The 14,666-nt window shown below is 60.7% G+C and overlaps 1 protein-coding gene across 6 annotated transcripts in view; it reads right to left on the reverse strand.

Annotated features, from left to right (window-relative positions):
• The window catches only part of LOC102455798 (dedicator of cytokinesis protein 2-like), a 427,487-nt gene that overhangs the window by 23,896 nt on the left and 388,925 nt on the right, over positions 1–14,666 (reverse strand). For all 6 annotated transcript variants that reach the window (XM_089777669.1, XM_089777670.1, XM_089777667.1 and 3 more), the window contains 3 exons: positions 12,364–12,448; positions 11,867–11,953; positions 5,736–5,912 (listed from right to left, as the gene is read on the reverse strand). In XM_089777669.1, the coding sequence (XP_089633795.1) occupies positions 5,736–5,912; positions 11,867–11,953; positions 12,364–12,448 (349 nt within the window). The remainder of the gene's footprint in view (positions 1–5,735; positions 5,913–11,866; positions 11,954–12,363; positions 12,449–14,666) is intronic.

Genomic DNA, 14,666 nt, shown 5'->3' on the forward strand with positions numbered 1-14,666 from the left:
TTCCAGGAGGGTCAGATACGGTGTGTGGGTCCCGGGGGGGGGGGGGTTGGATGGGAGCAGGAGTTCTGGGGGGTTGGATAGGTGGTGGAGGTCCCGGTGGGGTTGAATGAGGGGGGGCGGAGGTCCCAGGGGGGTCAGATGGGATGTGTGGGTCCCAGGGGGGTCAGATGGGGCCAGGGGGTGTTGGATGGGGACGGGGGTCATGGGAGGTGCGATGGGGGCAGGAGTGTGGGGGGGGAGGTTGGATAGAGGTTTGGATCCTGAGGGCTTGGATGGGGGCAAAGGTCCTGGGGGGGTCAGATGGGGGGGTTGCGGGGAGTCGGACAGGAGGTAATGGAGGAGGAGAAGGACCTTGGAGTCCTGGTTGATCACAGGACGAGCCGCCATTGTGACATGGCCGTGAAAAAGGCTAATACGGTCTTGGGATGTATTAGGCGAGGTATTTCCAGTAGAGATAAGGAGGTGGTAGTGGCATTATACAAGGCATTGGTGAGACCCCATTTGGAATACTGTGTGCAGTTCTGGTCTCCCATGTTTAAGAAGGATGAATTCAAACTGGAACAGGTACAAAGAAGGGCCACTAGGATGATCCGAGGAATGGAAAACCTGTCTTATGAAAGGAGACTCAAGGAGCTTGGCTTGTTTACTTTAACCAAAAGAAGGCTGAGCGGGGACATGGTTGCATTCTTTAAATATATTAGAGCAGGGGTCTCCAACCTTTTTACTCCCAAGATCACTTTTTAAATCTCCGAACAGGCGAAGATCTACCGCCCCGCCCCTTTCTTGAAGTCCCACCCCTTTCTTGAAGCCCCGCCCTCTCTATTCTCCTCCTGTCCATCACTTGCTATCCCCAGCCCTTACTTACACACTCTGATAAACAGTTTATTTTTAAATGATGCGATGTATAAAATTAAAATCACGGGTTTATGGTTATGAAATAAATGGTCTGTTTTTTATTCATGCTATTTAAATCTAAAATGAAGCATTTCTAATTATACATTTTGTGGGGACAGAGTTCTGCGGCTGGGGGCAGGGGAGAGGGAACAGGGTGTTGGGAGGGCAGAAGACGGGGTTCTGCAGCAGGGGACAGGGTGCCAGTGGGGACAGAGTTCAGGGAGTGGGGATGGGAGTGGGGACAGAGTTCTGTGGCTGGGGACGGGAGTGGGGACAGAGTTCTGTAGCTGGGGATGGGAGCGGGGACAGAGTTCTGTAGCTGGGGATGGGAGTGGGGACAGAGTTCTGTAGCTGGGGACAGAGGAGTGGGGACAGAGTTCTGTGGCTGGGGACAGGGGAGTGGGGACAGAGTTCTGTGGCTGAGGACAGGGGAGCGGGGACAGAGTTCTGTAGCTGGGGACAGGGGAGCGGGGACAGAGTTCTGTAGCTGGGGACAGAGGAGTGGGGACAGAGTTCTGTAGCTGGAGACGGGAATGGGGACAGAGTTCTGTAGCTGGGGATGGGAGTGGGGACAGAGTTCTGTAGCTGGGGACAGGGGAGCGGGGACAGAGTTCTGTGGCTGGGGACAGGGGAGCAGGGACAGAGTTCTGTAGCTGGGGACAGGGGAGTAGGGACAGAGTTCTGTAGCTGGGGACAGGGGAGTGGGGACAGAGTTCTGTAGCTGGGGACAGGGGAATGGGGACAGAGTTCTGTAGCTGGGGACGGGAGTGGGGACAGAGTTCTGTGGCTGGGGACAGGGGAGGGGGGACAGAGTTCTGTAGCTGGGGACAGGGGAGCGGGGACAGAGTTCTGTAGCTGGGGACGGGAGTGGGGACAGAGTTCTGTAGCTGGGGACAGAGGAGTGGGGACAGAGTTCTGTAGCTGGGGACGGGAATGGGGACAGAGTTCTGTAGCTGGGGACAGGGGAGTGGGGACAGAGTTCTGTAGCTGGGGACGGGAATGGGGACAGAGTTCTGTAGCTGGGGACAGAGGAGTGGGGACAGAGTTCTGTAGCTGGGGACAGGGGAGCGGGGACAGAGTTCTGTAGCTGGGGACGGGAGTGGGGACAGAGTTCTGTAGCTGGGGACAGGGGAGTGGGGACAGAGTTCTGTAGCTGGGGACAGGGGAGTGGGGACAGAGTTCGGGGAGTGGGGACAGAGTTCGGGGAGTGGGGACAGAGTTCTGTGGCTGGGGACGGGAGTGGGGACAGAGTTCTGTAGCTGGGGACGGGAGTGGGGACAGAGTTCTGTGGCTGGGGACGGAAGTGGGGACAGAGTTCTGTAGCTGGGGATGGGAGCGGGGACAGAGTTCTGTAGCTGGGGACAGGGGAGCGGGGACAGAGTTCTGTAGCTGGGGACAGGGGAGTGGGGACAGAGTTCTGTAGCTGGGGACGGGAGTGGGGACAGAGTTCTGTAGCTGGGGACAGGGGAGTGGGGACAGAGTTCTGTAGCTGGGGACAGGGGAGTGGGGACAGAGTTCGGGGAGTGGGGACAGAGTTCGGGGAGTGGGGACAGAGTTCTGTGGCTGGGGACGGGAGTGGGGACAGAGTTCTGTAGCTGGGGACAGGGGAGTGGGGACAGAGTTCTGTGGCTGGGGACAGGGGAGTGGGGACAGAGTTCTGTAGCTGGGGACAGGGGAGTGGGGACAGAGTTCTGTAGCTGGGGACGGGAATGGGGACAGAGTTCTGTAGCTGGGGACAGGGGAGTGGGGACAGAGTTCGGGGGCTGGGGACAGGGGAGTGGGGACAGAGTTCTGTGGCTGGGGACGGGAGTGGGGACAGTTTTCTGTAGCTGGGGACGGGAGTGGGGACAGAGTTCTGTGGCTGGGGACGGGAGTGGGGACAGAGTTCTGTGGCTGGGGACGGGAATGGGGACAGAGTTCTGTAGCTAGGGACGGAAGTAGGGACAGAGTTCTGTAGCTGGGGACGGGAGTGGGGACAGAGTTCTGTAGCTGGGGACAGGGGAGCGGGGACAGAGTTCTGTAGCTGGGGACGGGAGTGGGGACAGAGTTCTGTGGCTGGGGACAGGGGAGCGGGGACAGAGTTCTGTAGCTGGGGACGGGAGTGAGGACAGAGTTCTGTAGCTGGGAATAGGGGAGCGGGGACAGAGTTTGGGGGCTGGGGACAGGGGAGTGGGGACAGAGTTCGGGGGCTGGGGACAGGGGAGTGGGGACAGAGTTCTGTGGCTGGGGACAGGGGAGCGGGGACAGAGTTCGGGGAGTGGGGACGGGAGTGGGGACAGATTTCTGAGGCTGGGGACAGGGGAGTGGGGACAGAGTTCGGGGAGGGGTGACGGGGGGACAGAGTTCAGGGAGTGGGGACAGGGGAGTGGGGACAGAGTTCGGGGAGTGGGGACAGGGGAGTGGGGACAGAGTTCGGGGAGTGGGGACAGGGGAGTGGGGACAGAGTTCTGTAGCTGGGGACAGGAGAGCGGGGACAGAGTTCTGTAGCTGGGGACAGGGGAGTGGGGACAGAGTTCTGTGGCTGGGGACAGGGGAGTGGGGACAGAGTTCTGTGGCTGGGGAGGGGAGTGGGGACAGAGTTCGGGGGCTGAGGACAGGGCAGTGGGGACAGAGTTCTGTGGCTGGGGACGGGAGTGGGGACAGAGTTCTGTGGCTGGGGACAGGGGAGTGGGGACAGAGTTCTGTGGCTGGGGACGGGAGTGGGGACAGAGTTCTGTGGCTGGGGACAGGGCAGTGGGGACAGAGTTCTGTGGCTGGGGACAGGGGAGTGGGGACAGAGTTCTGTGGCTGGGGACAGGGGAGAGGGGACAGAGTTCGGGGAGGGGTGACGGGGGGACAGAGTTCAGGGAGTGGGGATGAGGACAGAGTTTTGTAGCTGGGAAGCGGGGAGTGCGGACAGGGGGGCAGGGTGCCAGTGGAAGCAGAGAGTCCCCTGCATCTGCCTCCTCTCAGGATTCTCCCCTCCCAGAGGGAAACCAGCATGTGCCTCCTCCCGGCCCGACTCCCCCGCCCCCCCCCCGCGCCTCGCGATCGACTGGTCGAGGCCTCACGATTGACCAGTCAATTGCGATCGACAGGTTCGTGACCACGGTATTAGAGGGGTAAATACCAGGGAGGGAGAGGAATTATTTAAGCTTAATACCAATGTGGACACAAGAACAAATGGATATAAGCTGGCTAGTAGGAAGTTTAGACTTGAGATTAGACGAAGGTTTCTAACCATTAGAGGAGTGAGGTTCTGGAACGGCCTTCCAAGGGAAGTAGTGGGGGCAAAAGACAAAGCTAGGTGGGTTTATGAAGGGGATGGTTTGATGAGGTAACATGAGCTTGGCAATTAATTGACCATTCACTATCAGTGGGAAATAGGTCAATGGAGGGATGATAGGAGTTGCTATAGGGAACTTTCTGGGTGTCTGGCTGGTGAGTCTTGCCCACATGCTCAGGGTTTAGCTGATCGCCATATTTGGGGTCGGGAAGGAATTTTCCTCCAGGGTAGATTGGCAGAGGCCCTGGAGGTTTTTCGCCTTCCTCTGTAGCATGGGGCACAGATCACAGCTGGAGGATTCTCTGCATCTTGGGGTCTTTGAACCATCGTTTCAAGGACTTCACTATCTGAGATCTAGGTGAGAGGATTATTCTAGGAGGGGTGGGTGAGATTCTGTGGCCTGCACTGTGCAGGGGGTCAGACTAGATGATCATAATGGTCCCTTCTGACCTTAAAGTCTATGAGGTAGGAGTCCTGGGGGGTTGGATGGGGTGGGGGTCACATGGGGAGGCAGGTCCCGGGAGGGTGGGGGTCCCAGAGAGTCAGATGGGGGCAGGATCTCGGGAGCGTTGGATAGGGTGTGTGGGTTCCAGGGGCGTCAGATGGGGGCAGGGATCCAGGTGGGTTGGATAGAGGATTGGGGTAATGGGGGGGGGGTTCTGGAGGGCTGGATAGGTGGCAGAGGTCCCAGGGAGTCGGATGGAGCATGAGGGTCCCAAAGGGGTCGGATGGGGGATGGGAGTTCTGGGGCGTGACGATACAGTCGGGGTTCCCCCAATCCTGCACCCCCGTAGCAGCAAGAACAGACTCCGCCAGCAGTAGAATAGCGGGGGGGGGGGTTTATTGCCCCTCCAGGGTACAGCCCAGCACAGACGTGATGTGTTTTCAGGAGTCGGGGCCCGGGTGTTTCACATCCCTTGGGTTAGGGGTCCATCACCCCTAGCCCCAGCAACCTCAGTCTGTCTCCCTCATGGTTCCAGCCCTAGACTCCCTCCCCCCAACACTCCCTTTGTCCCAGCTCTTCCCTTAACAAGTAGAACCGGTTTGGCCCCTCGTGCTGGGCGTGCTACAGACACCGCCAGTGGGGTCCCCACCGCCCAGCACAGCGACCAGTCAGGTACTGACACTGCACCACAGGGGGTTGGATAGGAGGTGGAGGTCCCAGGGGTTGGATGGGGGCAGGAGTCCAGGGGAGATGGATGGGGTCAGGGGGGGGAGTCAGATGGGGCGGAGGTCACGGGGGGGTTGAGGTTGCGGGGGGGTTGGATAGGGGGCAGGGTCATGGGGGGCAGATGGGGGCAGAGGTCCCGGGGGGTTGAATAGGGGTCAGGGATACCGGAGGGGGTGGATAGGGGTTGGGGGTTCTGAGGGGTTGGATAGGGGTGGAGGCCTCAGGAGGGTCAGATGGGTGGGGGTGGGGAGTCCCGGGGGGGGGGGGTTGGATGGGGCAGGAGTCCTGGGGGGGCCAGCTGGGTGAGGTTGGGGGACCTGGGGTGGGTCGGATGGGAGGCGGGGGTTGAATGGGGCGGGGTGGCCAGACGGGGGCTCCCTGCACTGAGGGGGCGCTGGGTCTCACCGTCTCATACTTGGCGAAGCCGCCCATGACGGCCGGGTCCACGATGCCGTTGAGCAGCATGGAGAGCGGGTTGACGGGCAGGCCGGGCTCGCCCCGGTGCCGCTGGATCTCACAGAGGATCTTCTCGTTGGTTTTCTGCATGGTCTCGATGGCATTTTCCAGGGGGCTGATGATGGTCTAGGGTGGGGGGAACAGTTAGGGGAGGGGCATGGCCCATTTCAGCTCTCTGAGAACAGGCCGCACTGGGCACGGTACCACGCCCGGCCAAGTCACGCTGCTCCCTGGGGCATCACCAGCTTAAAGTTCCAACATGTGGGCAAAGCCGTACCCAGGCGAGGGAGGCTGGGGCCTCGCTCTGCTGTGACCACACCCTGTGGCCAGGACTCCTGGGCAGGTCAGATTTTCTTCCCCTAGGCTCCACACAAGCAGGGCTGGGGCCACTTCTCCCTGCTCTGGCTCTGGGCAGACTGGCCAGAGAACAGGGAATCCAGCGTTAACAGAGGGAATGTGTGCCTCAGTTTCCTTGCAAGGCTCCCCAGGGGAGGGGGAGAACTTCACAAAATCACTGAACCCTAGGACTAAAAGGGACCTTGAGAGGTCAAGTCCAGTCCCCGGCCCTCACGGCAGGACCCAGCGCCATCTAGACCAGCTCTGGCAGGTGTCTGTCCAACCTGCTCTTCATTATCTCCAGTGAGGGCGATTCCACAACCCCTGGGCAATTTATTCGTGTTTCACCACCCTGACAGGCAGGAAGTGTTTCCTAACGTCCAACCTCAACCTCCCTCGCTGCAGTTTAAGCCCCTTGCTTCTCGTCCTGTCCACAGAGGCCAAGGAGAACAAGTTTTCTCCCTCCTCCTTGTTAACACCCGTTCAGATACTTGAAAACCGCTCTTATGCCCCCTCTCAGTCTTCTCCTTTCCAAACTAAACAAGCCCCATTCTTCCCATCTTCCCGTCACACATCTCTAGACCTCTCATCATTCTTGTTGCTCTTCTCTGGACCTCCAATTTCTCCACATCTTTCTTGAAATGGGATGCCCAGACCTGGACACAAGACTCCAGCTGAGGCCTAACCAGCGCAGAGCAGAGCGGAAGAATCATTCCTCCTCGTGTCTTGCTCACAACACTCCTGTTAATGCCGCCCAGAATCACGTTTGCTTTTTTTGCAAGTGTCACACTGCTGACTCGTATTTAGCTTGTGGTCCACTCTGACCCCTAGATCCCTTTCTGCAGGGCTCCTTCCTAGACAGTCGCTTCCCATTGTGTGTGTGACACGGATTGTTCCTTCCTAAGTGGAGCACTTTGCATTTGTCCTTATTAAACTGCATCCTGTTTCCCTCAGCCCATTTCTCCACTTTGTCCAGATCCTTGTGAATTCTGACCCATCCTCCAGAGCACTCGCCACCCCTCCCAGCTCGGCATCATCTGCAAACTTACTAACCCTACTCTCCATGCCATCATCTCAATGAGTGTTTCTCAACCTTTTTTTGCTCACGGCCCCTTCTGAACCTCGTTTACCTCTATGGACCCCCCTCATAGCCACTGTTAGTTGGAAAAAAAGGTCCATAATTTACCTAGTGTTCCGTTTTTTCCATGTGGCCCCCTGGAGGTAGGGCGTGGCCCCTAGGGAGCCATATGGCCCACGGTTGAGAACCACTGGTCTAAATCAGCGATGAAGATATTGAACAGAACCGGTCCCAAAACAGACCCCTGCAGAACCCCACTTGTTCTGCCCTCCCAGCAGGACTGAACTGTTAATAACTCCACTCAGAACAGTTCTCCAGCTGGTTATGCACCCACCTTAGAGTAGCCCCATCTAGGTTGGATTTGCTTAGTTTGTTAATGAGAAGGTGACACGAAATTCTGTCAAACGCCTTAGTAAAGCCTAGGTATTCCATGTCCACCGCTTCTCCCTTATCCACAAGACTCGTTGTCCTAGCAAAGAACACGATCCGATTGGTTTGACAGGATTGGTTCTTTACAAATCCATGCGGGCTGTTCCCTATCACCACCTTATCTTCCAGGTGTTTGCAGATGGATTCCTGTAGCTTCCTGGGTTGTTCTTATTCCCCTTTTTATAGATGGGCGCTAGATTTGCCCTTTTCCAGTCTTCTGGAATCTCTCCTGTCTCCCATGACTTTTCAGAGATGACAGCGAAAGGCTCAGACACCTCCTCTATCAGCGCCTTCAGTATTCTAGGTGCATTTCATCCGGCCCTGGGGACTGAAAAAGTCCCTTGGTAGCTCCCTGGGGGTTCGGCACTTCTTGACGGTTACTTGAGCACCTCAGAGACTCACGGAGCCCCCTTTGCTGCCCTGGGATTTCCCTAGAAGCAAGGGTCCCCGCTTACCGAGTCATTCTCATCACAGGCCAGTCCTTGGGGCTCAGCATTTCCTTGCTCTGCTCTCCAGCTCTCTTCTGTGTGCCTTCCAAAAACTCCCCCAGCTGTGTCTAGACTGGCAAGTTTTTCTGCAAAATCATCTGCTTTTGCGGAAAAACTTGCCAGCTGTCTACACTGGCCACTTGAATTTCCGCAAACGCACTGACGATCTCATGTAAGATTGTCAGTGCTTTTCCGGAAATTCTATTCTGCTCCCGTTCGGGCAAAAGTCTTTTTCCGAAAGACTTTTGCGCAAGAGGGCCAGTGTAGACAGCACAGGACTGTTTTCCACAAAAAAGCCCCAATCGTGAAAATGGCGATCGGGGCTTTTTTGCGCAAAACCACGTCTAGATTGGCCACGGACGCTTTTCTGCAAAAAGTGCTTTAGTGGAAAAGCGTCCTGCCAATCTAGACGCGCTTTTCCGAAAATGTTTTTAACAGAAAAGTTTTCCGTTAAAAGCATTTTCGGAAAATCATGCCAGTGTAGACGTAACCCCTACTGCTTGGGAGTAATCCTTTTCTAGGAACCCCGCTCCCCCCAGGGCTTAATTGGCAGCTTAATTGATGCTTAATTAACCCCAGCTGCAAAGTGCCTCCTAATTAGGCCTCTATTTACTACCCTGGCTGCTGGGCTGTGTTCAGGTGAGGCTAATTTGGAAACAAGAAAGCACTAACCCACCTCCCAGTATGGCTGCCTTCTCTAAGGGTTTTGCAGTTTGCAGGTTGTGGTCGGTCACAGTAGCTTTTAACTTGTTCTTTTGCACTAAGGGAAGCCAACTGTGACAGTGGGGGTGTTGTCCACTCTTGCAGTCCTGTGTTCACTCTGCTGTTACACTCTTTCTTTGCTGTATTGTGCTGGGTGTGATTCCTACTGTCCTAGGCTGCTCTGCAGTGACTCTGTGTGTGTGTGTGCGCGCACGCCTCAGTTTCCCCAGGCACTGCAGCACTAGCTGCATGAGGAGGGGGAGGCTGGGTGTGAGGATCAGGCAACAACAAATAACACCTTGGGCCTTGAAGCAGGACAAAGGGCAGGCGGGGCTGACACCGAGATGGGGCTAGGGTCTCAGCTGGACTAGGAGGAGAGAGGGGGCTTAGGGCAGGAAAGGGGGGAAGGGGCCCGGGATCCCTCCCCCAAGAGGAATGAGGCTGCCTGCTCTCAGTCCCTGTGCTAACATTGATCCCGTGCTGAGCTGGGTCCCTGGGAACCAATAAACCGTCTGTCCTACTGGCCGGCTGCGGACGGGCAGAGTCGGGGACCCCCAGCACACTGTGACACCATCAGGCCTGGCTGAAAATGGCCCAAAGCACTGGGGGGAGGAGGGGCAAGAGAGACAATGGCAGCTCCCCAGACGCAGCCAGGAGCGGAGCAGAAGGACGGCCTAACACATGGGCAGGGACTAAGCGTGGGGCGCGGGGCAGGGGAGCTAAACCCGGGCTCTGGAAGATGCTTCTCTCTGGCTGGCAGGGGAGGTCGGAGCCAGCCGGGCAGCTGGGCTGGGGAATTGCTCTGGGCTGCCCAGGCCGGGCCAGGGGGCTCCCTGCTGGGGGGCTGCCGTCAGGAGTCCCTGCCAACCACACCGCGGCCCAGGAGTCTCTGCACGGGGGGGCTCTGGGGCTGCCCCGCTGAAGGACTCCCCAAGGGCCTGCAGAAACACCAGGGCCTGGCATGAATCCGGGGAGGCGGTGACAGCAGGCCCCTGGGGACGCCGCAGCCCCCTGCCACTCCCTGCAGGGCTAGGCTTTGTGCTGACCCCCGACACTCACCCTTCAGCTGTCAGACGGCCCTTCTCTGGGACTGGCCTCCCCCGCCCCCGCGACGCCGGGGCTCAGCCTGGGGCTACCGCCGCCCCCCCCCCCCGCAGGACCAATGCATGCGGCCTGGCACTCGCACGCCCCCGCGACGCCGGGGCTCAGCCTGGGGCTACCGCCGCCCCCCCCCCGCAGGACCAATGCATGCGGCCTGGCACTCGCACGCCCCCGCGACGCCGGGGCTCAGCCTGGGGCTACCGCCGCCCCCCCCGCAGGACCAATGCATGCAGCCTGGCACTCGCACGCCCCCGCGACGCCGGGGCTCAGCCTGGGGCTACCGCCGCCCCCCCCCCCGCAGGACCAATGCATGCGGCCTGGCACTCGCACACCCCCGCGACACCGGGGCTCAGCCTGGGGCTACCGCCGCCCCCCCCCCCGCAGGACCAATGCATGCGGCCTGGCACTCGCACACCCCCGCGACACCGGGGCTCAGCCTGGGGCTACCGCCGCCCCCCCCCCCGCAGGACCAATGCATGCGGCCTGGCACTCGCACGCCCCCGCGACACCGGGGCTCAGCCTGGGGCTACCGCCGCCCCCCCGCAGGACCAATGCATGCGGCCTGGCACTCGCATGCCCCCGCGACACCGGGGCTCAGCCTGGGGCTACCGCCGCCCCCCCCGCAGGACCAATGCATGCGGCCTGGCACTCGCACGCCGCCTCCCAGTGCCGACATGGACTCACCTAGGCCAGCCCCTGCCCGGCCAGACCAGCCCGCGTGTCTCCCAGCTCCCCGGCCAAGAGAGCCCCCACCCGCACCTGACCGATCCCACAGCTGTGGGCACGAGGAGCTGAGGGTCCGGGCTAGCCCCAGCGGCCCCTTCCAAGGGCTCCCGACTCCCTGGGCTGCCACGAGAGGAAGGCCCTGCCAGCCATGCTGCTCGGCCCTGCCTCTCCTGAAGCCTCAGGCCTGGGGCGAGTCGTGGCTGGTCAGCAGGCTCTGTCCTCCACCAGCCCCCTGGATCGGCTTCTCCGCCGGCCCCCTGGCTCTGTCCTCCACCGGCCCCCTGGATCGGCTTCTCCGCCGGCCCCCTGGCTCTGTCCTCCACCGGCCCCCTGGATCGGCTTCTCCGCCGGCCCCCTGGCTCTGTCCTCCGCCGGCCCCCTGGATCGGCTTCTCCGCTGGCCCCCTGGATCGGCTTCTCTGCCGGCCCCCTGGATCGGCTTCTCCGCCGGCCCCCTGGCTCTGTCCTCCACCGGCCCCCTGGATCGGCTTCTCCGCCGGCCCCCTGGCTCTGTCCTCCACCGGCCCCCTGGATCGGCTTCTCCGCCGGCCCCCTGGCTCTGTCCTCCGCCGGCCCCCTGGATCGGCTTCTCCGCTGGCCCCCTGGATCGGCTTCTCCGCCGGCCCCCTGGCTCTGTCCTCCGCCGGCCCCCTGGATCGGCTTCTCCGCTGGCCCCCTGGATCGGCTTCTCCGCCGGCCCCCTGGCTCTGTCCTCCGCCGGCCCCCTGGCTCTGTCCTCCGCTGGCCCCCTGGATCGGCTTCTCTGCCGGCCCCCTGGATCGGCTTCTCCGCCGGCCCCCTGGCTCTGTCCTCCGCTGCCGGCCCCCTGGATCGGCTTCTCCGCCGGCCCCCTGGCTCTGTCCTCCACCAGCCCCCTGGATCGGCTTCTCCGCCGGCCCCCTGGCTCTGTCCTCCACCGGCCCCCTGGATCGGCTTCTCCGCCGGCCCCCTGGCTCTGTCCTCCACCGGCCCCCTGGATCGGCTTCTCCACCGGCCCCCTGGATCGGCTTCTCCGCCGGCCCCCTGGATCGGCTTCTCTGCCGGCCCCCTGGCTCTGTCCTCCACCAGCCCCCTGGATCGGCTTCTCCGCCGGCCCCCTGGCTCTGTCCTCCACCGGCCCACTGGCTCCGCTCCTCTCTGATGCTCAGAATTCCCCTCCCTGGTACTGACTCCCCGCTCCGATGCCCCCCTCCCATGCTCCCCGCCTTGCCCGGCCCTCACCGTGGCAGTGGCTGTGACAACGAACCAGCGCAGGATGCCAGGCAGCGGATAGGCCGTCAGGAAGGTCGTTCTCTCGATCCACATGGTCTGGGGGCAGCCAGAGCTCAGTCACAGAGGCCTTGGTCTCCCCCTTGAGAACACCTCGGCCCCAGACCACAGGGCTCCCCGCTCCCCTAGCCCCCCATATCACAGGGCCCCCTGCTCTCCTAGCCCCCCTGGGCACAGGGCCCCCTGCTCCCCTAGCCCCCCAGATCACAGGGCCCCTTGCTCCCGTAGCCCCCCAGAGCACAGGGCCCCCCCCAGCTTCCCTAGCCCCCCAGAGCACAGGGCCCCCCCAGCTTCCCTAGCCCCCCAGAGCACAGGGCCCTCCTGCTCCCGTAGCCCCCCAGAGCACCCAGCCCCCCCTGCTCCCCTAGCCTCCCAGGGCACCCGGCCCCCCCTGCTCCCCTAGCCCCCCAGGGCACAGGGCTCTCCCGCTGCCCCAGGAACTGGCTCACCGCAAACTCATTGTCCGGGTCCTTGGGGCCTTTCCTGAACGGCCGTGAATAGCTGAACTGCTGGATGTTGTTGGCTTTATAGAAGCTGCAGGGGAACATGGATTAGGTTGGGTGAAATGGGGAGTCGGCCCTGGGGGCAGAGTCAAGGGGAACATGGATTAGGTTGGGTGAAATGGGGAGTCGGCACTGGGGGGCACAGTCAAGGGGAACATGGATTAGGTTGGGTGAAATGGGGAGTCGGCCCTGGGGGCAGAGTCAAGGGGAACATGGATTAGGTTGGGTGAAATGGGGAGTCGGCCCTGGGGGCACAGTCAAGGGGAACATGGATTAGGTTGGGTGAAATGGGGAGTCGGCACTGGGGGGCACAGTCAAGGGGAACATGGATTAGGTTGGGTGAAATGGGGAGTCGGCCCTGGGGGGCACAGTCAAGGGGAACATGGATTAGGTTGGGTGAAATGGGGAGTCGGCCCTGGGGGCACAGTCAAGGGGAACATGGATTAGGTTGGGTGAAATGGGGAGTCGGCCCTGGGGGCACAGTCAAGGGGAACATGGATTAGGTTGGGTGAAATGGGGAGTCGGCCCTGGGGGCACAGTCAAGGGGAACATGGATTAGGTTGGGTGAAATGGGGAGTCGGCACTGGGGGCACAATCAAGGGGAACATGGATTAGGTTGGGTGAAATGGGGAGTCGGCCCTGGGGGCACAGTCAAGGGGAACATGGATTAGGTTGGGTGAAATGGGGAGTCGGCCCTGGGGGCACAGTCAAGGGGAACATGGATTAGGTTGGGTGAAATGGGGAGTTGGCACTGGGGGGCACAGTCAAGGGGAACATGGATTAGGTTGGGTGAAATGGGGAGTCGGCCCTGGGGGCAGAGTCAAGGGGAACATGGATTAGGTTGGGTGAAATGGGGAGTCGGCACTGGGGGCAGAGTCAAGGGGAACGTGGATTAGGTTGGGGTGAAATGGGGAGTCGGCCCTGGGGGAACAGTCAAGGGGAACGTGGATTAGGTTGGGTGAAATGGGGAGTCGGCACTGGGGGCACAGTCAAGGGGAACATGGATTAGGTTGGGTGAAATGGGGAGTCGGCCCTGGGGGCAGAGTCAAGGGGAACATGGATTAGGTTGGGTGAAATGGGGAGTCGGCCCTGGGGGCAGAGTCAAGGGGAACATGGATTAGGTTGGGTGAAATGGGGAGTCGGCCCTGGGGGCAGAGTCAAGGGGAACATGGATTAGGTTGGGTGAAATGGGGAGTCGGCCCTGGGGGCACAGTCAAGGGGAACATGGATTAGGTTGGGTGAAATGGGGAGTCGGCCCTGGGGGCAGAGTCAAGGGGAACATGGATTAGGTTGGGTGAAATGGGGAGTCGGCACTGGGGGCACAGTCAAGGGGAACATGGATTAGGTTGGGTGTGTGACGTAGTGGGGGTACTTGCTGGGCTGTGGTGACCCCTGCTGTCTGGAGCAAGACCCAGCAGGGAAAACCTCGCTAGGCAGAGGTAAGGCCAAACTTGTTGAACCAGTGGCCAGACACCCCCCATGGAGAGGAACAAAGGAAGGTGGATGCTGCCCTGACTGCGGGGGCAGGGCTGCAAGGGAATTTAGTTAGTTACTGTGGGAGAGCATGGAGGAGAGCCTAGGAGAAGGGGCTGGAGTTTAGGGGCCCACTCTCCCCCATCTCAAGGGGGCCTGAGGCATCCTAGCCCAGCTCTGGGACCAGACTACATCTGTGCTGTGCTGTATCCCGGAGAGGCAATAAACTTCCTCTATTCCACCGGCTGGTGAAGTCTGTTTGTGCCATTTCGGGGTGCAGGAGACGGGGAACCCCCCAACGCGCCGTCACACTGGTGTCAGAAGTGGGATGCACTGCACCCCGTGGATGGAGCTTCCAGTGGCAAGCGACAAGGCGCAGTAGAAGCAAGAGCCCTGGAGCCAGGCGTGCTGGAGACAGAGCGAAGCGGTTCCTGGGAATCGTGGGGCGCTGCAGCACTAGACTGGTGAGTCTGCACCAAGGGGACCAGCGGGCAGATGGCCAAAGCCCAACTCTTGAAGGCAGAGCTGGTGGGGTTGTGCAGAGAGAGGGGCTTGCCTGTGCAGAAAGCAACCAAGGCCCAGCTGATTACCCAGCTGGAAGAGAATGACCAGCCACAGGGCCAGGATCTTGTCCCCAGGGGAAGCAGCCAGACCCCACCTGAGAGTGTGTCAGGCTCAGAGAGGGGGAGGAGCGCTGGAACCCAATGGAGAGATGAGACAGCGTCTCCCGGGAGGCCTGCAAGCCGTACCCCATCTAGGGCAGGGGCCAGCCCAGC

Source organism: Pelodiscus sinensis, chromosome 4 (assembly GCF_052426305.1).
Source record: "Pelodiscus sinensis isolate ZL-2025 chromosome 4, ASM5242630v1, whole genome shotgun sequence".
Classification (NCBI taxonomy): Eukaryota; Metazoa; Chordata; order Testudines; family Trionychidae; genus Pelodiscus; species Pelodiscus sinensis.